Source organism: Chrysochloris asiatica, unplaced genomic scaffold, assembly GCF_000296735.1.
Source record: "Chrysochloris asiatica unplaced genomic scaffold, ChrAsi1.0 scaffold00168, whole genome shotgun sequence".
Taxonomy (NCBI): Eukaryota; Metazoa; Chordata; class Mammalia; order Afrosoricida; family Chrysochloridae; genus Chrysochloris; species Chrysochloris asiatica.
In genome coordinates this window covers 6,036,789-6,044,789 of record NW_006408686.1, presented here as the reverse complement: position 1 = coordinate 6,044,789, position 8,001 = coordinate 6,036,789, and the positions used below count along the sequence as shown (strand labels likewise).

The 8,001-nt window shown below is 54.0% G+C and overlaps 2 protein-coding genes across 2 annotated transcripts in view; one reads left to right on the top strand and one right to left on the bottom strand.

Moving 5' to 3' along the window:
* NFKBIB (nuclear factor of kappa light polypeptide gene enhancer in B-cells inhibitor, beta) overlaps window positions 1-3,624 on the top strand; it is an 11,109-nt gene extending 7,485 nt beyond the window's left edge. The window contains exons 2-6 of the mRNA XM_006871538.1: window positions 903-1,008; window positions 1,093-1,426; window positions 2,305-2,393; window positions 2,602-2,868; window positions 3,529-3,624. Coding sequence (XP_006871600.1) covers window positions 903-1,008; window positions 1,093-1,426; window positions 2,305-2,393; window positions 2,602-2,868; window positions 3,529-3,624 — 892 coding nt within the window. The remainder of the gene's footprint in view (window positions 1-902; window positions 1,009-1,092; window positions 1,427-2,304; window positions 2,394-2,601; window positions 2,869-3,528) is intronic.
* A 379-nt stretch (window positions 3,625-4,003) lies between these two features.
* On the bottom strand, window positions 4,004-6,230 carry LOC102825293. Its single transcript, XM_006871537.1, has 5 exons — window positions 6,158-6,230; window positions 5,932-5,972; window positions 5,708-5,795; window positions 4,860-5,383; window positions 4,004-4,081 (listed from the first exon to the last, which is right to left on the bottom strand). The coding sequence occupies exons 1-5, from the start codon at window positions 6,228-6,230 to the stop codon at window positions 4,004-4,006; spliced, it is 804 nt and encodes a 267-aa protein (XP_006871599.1).
* Window positions 6,231-8,001: the final 1,771 nt, after the last annotated feature.

The window sequence follows — 8,001 nt, the reverse complement described above, 5'->3', positions numbered from 1 at the left end:
CTACCAGAGCTCCAAATATATGGAATAGACTTATAATAAATTTTAAGGTTTTTGCCTTGTAACATCTGTATTATTCTGGTCTGTTGATTGATTATTCTTGCTTCTTTGTATGCCTGGTAATCTTTGTTTGGATGCCAGACTTTGTGAATTTTTCTTTGTTACATGCTTGGTATTTTTGTATTCTTATAAATACTGCAAGATTAGTGGTTGGTTCAAACAAACCAGCCACTCCTCCGAGACCCTATGTAGAGTTGCTATGAGTCAGAATCGACTCAAAGGCATTTATCAGGAACTACAACAATAAATATTGTGGTACTGTAGTATATAAGGCACTGGGCCACAAAGTTGGTTTGAACCATAGGGTTGATGGTTCAAACCCATCAGCCTCTCCTCGAAAACGCTATACAGGATCGCTATGAGTCGGAATCGACTCAATGGCATTTAACAACAACAACAACAACAAATAAATACTGTGTTGTTGAGTTTTGCTCTGGGCTGCCGTTGAGTTACTGGGGAGTAGTTTGCAGATGCTCAGCTCTATCTCTTCAACCAGATACTCTGCCTGAGCTCTCCTTCTTCAATGACCTGTCGTTTGGAAAGTCTCTCAAGATAGATAGTAAGTGTTCCATCACAGGGCTTACCAAGTTTGCTTTCCATCTCAGATATCACTCATTTACTGCCTAATGTCCAGTGTTTTGAGAACGACTGTTTTGAGAACCACTCCTCCATTGCCGTGGTCGGGAGACCTCTGTAGCATGTCACTCCGTAACCCTTCTTAATGCACGCTGCAGAGTGATCTCTGGTCTCTGACCCTCCCAGATACCTAAACAGCTGTTTCAGAACTGTGGTCACAATGCCTAGCACCCAGTAAGTGCCCCCTCTGCCCCTGCCTTTGTTCTCAGGGCGCTGCATTTGGCGGTGATTCACCAGCACGAGCCCTTCCTGGATTTCCTCCTAAGCTTCACAGCCGGGACTGAGTACCTGGACCTGCAGAATGACCTGGGCCAGGTGAGCCACCAGGGGCTGGTGTAGGCTGGGGAACCGGGCTTCGCCATGTGATCCCTAACCCTCCCTTGCCCTCTGTTCCTGCAGACAGCCCTGCATCTGGCAGCCATCCTGGGGGAGGCATCCACAGTGGAGAAGTTGTACAGAGCGGGCGCTGGGGTGCGGGTGGCAGAACGTGGGGGCCACACAGCGCTGCACCTGGCCTGCCGCATGGGGGCGCACGCCTGTGCACGGGCACTGCTGCAACCTCGGCCTCAGCGCCCCAGGGGAGCCCCCGACACCTACCATGCCCAGGGTCCCGATCACACCCCTGACGTCGACCATGCCCCCGTTGCCTTATACCCCAATCCCGACTTGGAGAAGGAAGAGGAAGAGAGTCAGGAGGACTGGAAGCTGCAGCTAGAAGCTGAAAACTACGAGGGTGAGGGTCCTCAGTGATTGGAAAGGACTCCAGAGCACGGGGCTCTGGACACAGCAGCCTGATCGCAAGACCCAGCCACTTAGGAGAGAAAACCTAGGCTCTGGGGACCCCAGGGCATTGAGATGTAGACGTGTGGGACCAGGACCCCCATCTGGAGGCCCCAGACAAGTAGGCACCCAGGCCTGTCACTCAGAATTACCCGAATCCAGTTGTTGGGATCCAGACTACCTACTCGCAAGGCATCACCCGACCAAGACACCTGCCTCCATCTCTACGCCTTAGCCTGTCCAGGCCTGAGGAATCCCAAGTCTTCTCCGAGACTCTGGCATCCCAGGCCCCCCAGAGATGGGTGTTAGGATTCAGGGACAGTCCTCGGCAGCAGGCCACCTGGGGGCAAACAACGGGTCTGCCGGCAGCCCTGGCATTTGAGTCTCAGGTCCCTCACCTACAAGCCCAGCTGTCGGGGACCAGGCCCCTCCACAAATGGACTGAAATCGCCTGGCACCCAGTGTTTGGGCCCATCCTGTCCCCAGGCTACTCAGGAGCCAGGAGTTCAGGACCCAGGTCTTTTGTCACTAAGACCTGAGACTCAGGCCCAAGATCTAGAGTTCAGGGATCAACTTCTCAGTCTGCCCCAAACCAGACTTTCAACTCAAGAGTCCCTGGATGCCTCACAACCCAGACCTTGAGACCTGCCCCCAAGTCATCAAAGACTTGGACGTCTGAGACCCAGGTGCCTCTCTGGCATACCCAGAAATTCTAGTGCCAGACCCCACACTGGGTCACCCTCCAGGCTGTAGGACCCAAATCCAGGATCATGGCATTTGGGGCCGAGGCTCTTCACTACCATTGGCTGACACTTGTCAATCTGTCCACAGGGCACACCCCACTCCATGTGGCCATCATCCACAAAGATGCCGAGATGGTACGGCTGCTCCAGGAGGCCGGAGCTGACCTCAACAAAGTGGTGAGCTGCCCCAGATGAGGGTGTAGAGGAGGCCACCGTTCCCGGCTCCCCAGCCCTACATGGCCCCTGCTGGCTCACCTGGCCTAGGACGTTTTACAGATTGAGGGATTCATTACCAGCTGTGAAGCTCGGGAGGAAATCCAGGGAAGGGCTCATGCCCCATCCACCTGCCCTCTGACCTCTCTCTCTCTCTGGCACCCCCTGCCAGGAGCCCACCTGTGGCCGGAGCCCCTTGCACTTGGCCGTGGAGGCACAAGCAGCTGACGTGTTGGAGCTTCTTCTAAAAGGGGGTGCAGACCCTGCCACCCGCATGTATGGCGGTCGCACTCCATTGGGCAGTGCCACACTCCGGTCCAACCCCCTACTTGCCCGCCTCCTCCGCGCCCACGGAGCCCCGGAGCCTGAGGACGAGGATGACAGGCCTGGCCCCTGTAGGAGCAGCAGCAGCAACAGTAGTGACAGCGGGGATGAGGGCGTGAGTTCTCGGGAAAGGCTGGGTGGTCCTGTCGGGGGTTTGGTGGGTGGGACAGGGAAAATCCAGAAGGTGGGAAGAAGTGCATAGCCCAGCCCTGGCTGCTATGACGAGAGACGTAGAGGGCAGTGCCAGTGATACTGGACAGCTGTCTGTCTGGGAAGGACATGCCAGAGGCGGGGGAAAGACCGTGGTTCCACCTGGGTGGTGGGCAGTAGCACGGGGAATGGTGTGGGGAACAAGAGTCGGAGAACTCAGGCTGTGGAAAGAAGACCCTGAGCAGTGGGCATCTGAAAACTAACCGTGGTGGAGCAAGACCTTAGCCAGCAACAAGGAGAGGCTGAGTCGGGGAACGCGGGCAGCAGAGCTCCTACCTGGAGCAACACAAGGCATTGCGCAGTGGAGGAGAGAGACTTCAGACAGTAGACGTTGTTGAGACACGGGCAGTAACCAGAATACAACTAAGTGAGCCCGGTGCAAGAACTCGGCATCGGCAAGAACTCGGCATCGCAAGAAATTGTCTTGAGAACAGTGGCCTGAGAACTAGGAGCAAGGGCATTTGGGCTTCAAGGAAAGGCCCAGTCCTTAGGGTGGGAGTGGAAGGATCTGGCCATGGGCAAGGCAGCAGCTGAGTCCCTCTGCCTGTTTCCCTTCTGTCTCCAGGATGAATATGATGACATCGTGGTCCACAGTGGCCGGAGCCAAGACCAGCCACCTCCCACCCCAGCCTCAAATGCACTTCCTGATGACCCTTTCTAAAATGTTTGTTAATGTAATAGATTTAATACAATCCCTGGTTCTGACCACCTGTTCTTGAGTTTATTCCTGTGACGCCATCCCTCGAAAGTCAAATGCTGCACAGTAAACCGGGCTGGTTTTCATTGTGCTTTATTCGCTCAGAGGGGGCAGAGTGGATTCGGTGGGTGTTGGTGTTTTAGGGGGTAGTCAGGACAGAGCCAGCCCCCCTCCCTACCCAATTCAGAGTTGTTCCCTCATGCCTGGTTCCAAGGTAACCCTTTTGTCTGCTCCTGCCAGGCTGGGGAGTGGAGTTGGGGTGCCAGGTGAGGAGGGGTTCCAGGGATCAACAGTCCTAAGCCATGAGGGTGTGTTGGGAAGAAAGAGGGCATGAGGTCAGGGGTCAGCCCTCCTTCCTGAGTTTCTCCCCCAGCATCTCTGTTGCTTTCTCCAGCTCATCTCTCATGTGCTCCAGTTGTACCTGGTAGGATCAAAAATGGGCTGGTCTGCACCCACCTTCAAAAGCAGGCCGCCTCAAGGGTTGCTCATGAATGTGGTGTAGGCCATGTTAGTTCTGACAAGGGCAGTCAGCAGTCGTCATTCTAAGTCATCAAGTCATGATAGCCATTTTGGTTGCCCTAACCCTGGGAGAGTTATGTTGGCCAGTGTGACTCAGTAGGGAAGTCTACGTAGACTTCCATAGCCAACAGCAGTGGGCAGAATTAGCAGAGGTGCCCAACGTGATTTATTTGTGATGATGGCTATTCTGGTTGTTGGCACCAGTATCATGATTGATATATCGTCTTTTCCCTGACCCAGCAAACACGGTGTCTATGTGAACCAGGCATGGTGGCCACTGTTCATGGCAGCCAGCTTGCTCATAATGGACTATACCATTGGTGACTAACTCGGGTGCTTTTGTACCATCTTGCTTACTGTAATCTGTGTAGCCATCTCGGATAAGTAGAGGCCTCATTTGGATATTGCTACCAGCAGTTCGAAACTACCAGCTGTTCCGTGGGAGAAAGATGAGGCTTTCTGGTCCGTAAAGATTTATAGCCTCGGAAACCCTGTACAGGGTCGCTATGAGTCAGAACCGAGTCCACGGCACATAACCACCCCCACCCCCACCTCAGGTAGCAGTCTTGGTTAGTCTGATTCATTCCTGATGGATCTTGCTGTTCATGGCCCAACGCTAATACTGTTTGGTTGGCACTCTACTGACCATCTGCTGGACCCCACTCCCCCATTGCGTTGACTGCTGCCTTCCCTCCTCCACTCACCTCCCTCTTGGAAGCCTCTTCCTTGGGCTCGGCTTCTGGCTGGGGGTAGTGGTGGTGCAGCAGCGAATCTTCATGCCTCCCCCCTTCACCTCTCTTGGCTCCCTGCCACAGGCTACGGTCCCTGCCTAGCAGCTGCACACCCTTCTCCTCTGCCTCAAACTGGGCTGTCTCCTCGTCGCTGGCCTTCTCTGCCACCCGCTTCTGGGAGCCCGCACCATTCTCGAAATGGTGCTTCCACATGTCCTCCAAGACCTCAGTGGGCCCCCTCTTCTTCTCTTCCTCTTCCTCCTCATCTTCCTGGTGGAGCAGGCTGTGCAGCCGCTCATGAACAGCCTGTTCCTGGACCTCAGACCGGTGTGTCCTCTCTGCTCCCTCCTCTTCATTGTCCCTCACCTCCTGATTGGGCCTTGTCTTCCCAGCCTGCTGCTTCTTGAAGTCCCCACCCAGCAGTCCTTTCTCTTCAGTGGGGACACAGTGGTAGGGTTCTTTCTCACACATCTCTGGTGGAAAGAGAAAGCTCTGTGCATCAAGTCAGGAGACTGAGACTTAACAGAATTCTAGCACCTGCCTGAGCTCCCATGGGGGACTGCCCAGAGCTGGGGGAGCGGGTTAGGCGCTGGCAGCGGGGGTGGACATTCTTGGACCTCACCTTGTACTTTTGTAGTGAGTCTCAAGGGTGGGGCTGGAACACTAAGCCAGGCCAGCCAGCCCATTGGGGGCTTTTGGGGATGAGAGGGGTATCCTAGGCAGCCCTCACTTGCATGTGGTTACAGGAGCAAGGCTGGGCAGGCTAGGGTTCTGGAAACGGTCTGGGGTCTCCTTACCTTTGTGGAGGAGAGCCATGCAAGGTCCTCTCTGGGGCTGGCCCAGGGTCAGCACCTCTGTGACCACCTCTGCCAGACAGCGGGTCACCTGGAAGGTCAGAACAGATGTGGAGAAGAAAGAAGATGGGGATGAAATGAGGGCAGTTAGGAGGGGGAGATGGGGAGATGAGGGTCATGAAGGAGGTTGGGCAGGGGGGTGGGGAAGGGGTCCATAGACTTCTCACCTCCTCCTTGGAGGGTCTAGGGGCCAGGGGAGCTGTCAGAACTGCAGAGGAAGGAGGCAGAGATGGGGGCTGGGTTCAGCATCCCTGCTGCTGATCCCAGCCCACCTCCATACAGGTGCACCACCCCACCTGGAAGGTAGCTTCATGCGGACACTAGTCCCTCTGCCCTGTGCTGGCCACATCCTCCCCAGCCCTGACAAGGCCCCTCCGGGGTTTGGTCGCTCACCCGACACCCCGAGCATTGCCAGCAGCGGAGGCAGCAGCTGGAGCACAGAGGCGGGTCCACGGCGGCGCTGCATGATGGGCGTCTGAATTGGGGTCCTCCGAGCTATGTGACCCGGGGAGGGCAGCTCCTTATAACCCGCGCTGTGGCCCCCGGGGCAGGAAGTGACGTCACTGCTGCCCCCTCCCTGCCTCTGGCAGGGTGACAGCTGCAGGGCGGTCAGCTTGCTGGAGACCCTCAATTATTCATGGAGGCCCATGTCCTGCCCCCTTCCCTCCCCGCCCCAACCTCTCCCTCAAGGGCTTGAGCAACAGCTAGAAGGTGGGAGCTTCTCTTCCCAGAAAAATGGGGTCTGATGGATTCAACAGGGGCAACCTAGGCTGTTCCAGACTCCAATTTAGCACAGCCACCTAACACCCCCACCCCCCACCCCCCAGGCAGCTCCTCCTTCTGGCACGTTTTCTCATCTGGAAAGTGGGCCTCACAAACCTAGTTCCTCAGAGGCTGAGATCTGGCAGGGTCCCAGATGCCCCACTACCTGGGACAGCTACTTAAGCTGTATGCCACAGAACTGACTTGACTGCACTTAACAAAAAAAATATATTTTTTAGTCCCCTTGTCCCCAACTCACACTGACCCAAACACAATGGGGCAAAATGTTGCCCTTCTTGCACCGTTCCCTTGATCCTTTGGGCTCTAGAAGCTTTTCATTGGCTGATTTTGAGAAGTCACCAGTTCTTTCCTCAGTTCTGCTGAAAAGAGTATAGTACCAGTTACAAGCTTCTGCACATGAGTTGCATTTGCTGGGAACTGAACCCAGGTCTTGAGCATGGAAAGCAACTATTCTATCATGGAAACAACAATGGCACCTTTTTTTAAAAAAAAGAAAAAATTGTGAAGCTATTTGTTTAGTGCTGTCAAGTCAGTTCCGAATCATAAATACCTTGTCTAGGGTTTACAAGAGGTGGCTGGTGAGTTTGAACTGCTGACTGTGTGGTTCAAAGGGCTTTAAAAAGTTTGTGGGAAAATTCCGTAATATTTTTAAACTATTTTACCACGAACTTTTTGAATCCCTCTCACATAATAAAACATGTCAAAAATTTTCCCATACCAGAGAAATGAGCCGATGACCACCTCTCCCAGAATTGGACAGTGAGGATTAACTAAGTGAACGTGTGTATAGTGCTTAGGACATTGAGAATGGCACCATTCCCAGCATGCTCTTGCCTCCAGTAATTTTTATTAAGCATCTACTGTATGCCAAGCCCGCACCCGGATTCTGGGACTACAGCTTTAAATGAACATCTCTTCACTCTTGGAGGTGACCTTTGAGTAGGGGAAGACAGATGGGACTCCAATATATGATCCGCTGGAAGAAATGACTGCAGAACACGAAATTGAAGCCAGATAGGTGGATGCGACTTTTGACTTTGGTCAGGGAAATGTTCATGGAAGTGAAATGTGGCCTAAGGTCTGATGGATCATATGGAACCAGTCACACAGGATCTGGGGAAGAGTCATCAGGTGGGAGGATCAACAAGTGCAAAGGCTCAGGTCAAGGAGGAGCTGGGAATGTTAGAGCAGCTCAGGAGGTTGGGACTGAACAGTGACACATGAGATGGGTTAGAGGAAGGCAAGGAGCACATGACATCTACCAGGATGACCGCTCTTACCTCACCTAGTAAGATGCAGCCATGGGAGGGCACTGAGTGGAGAGGGGCGTGCGGAGACTCAGGCATGATGGGAGAGGTGGTGAGGAGGCTGCTGTCATGATTCAGATGGGAAATAACAGTGAACAGGACTGGAGCAAGGGGCATGAAGGAGACAGAGGGGAAGATTCTAGAACT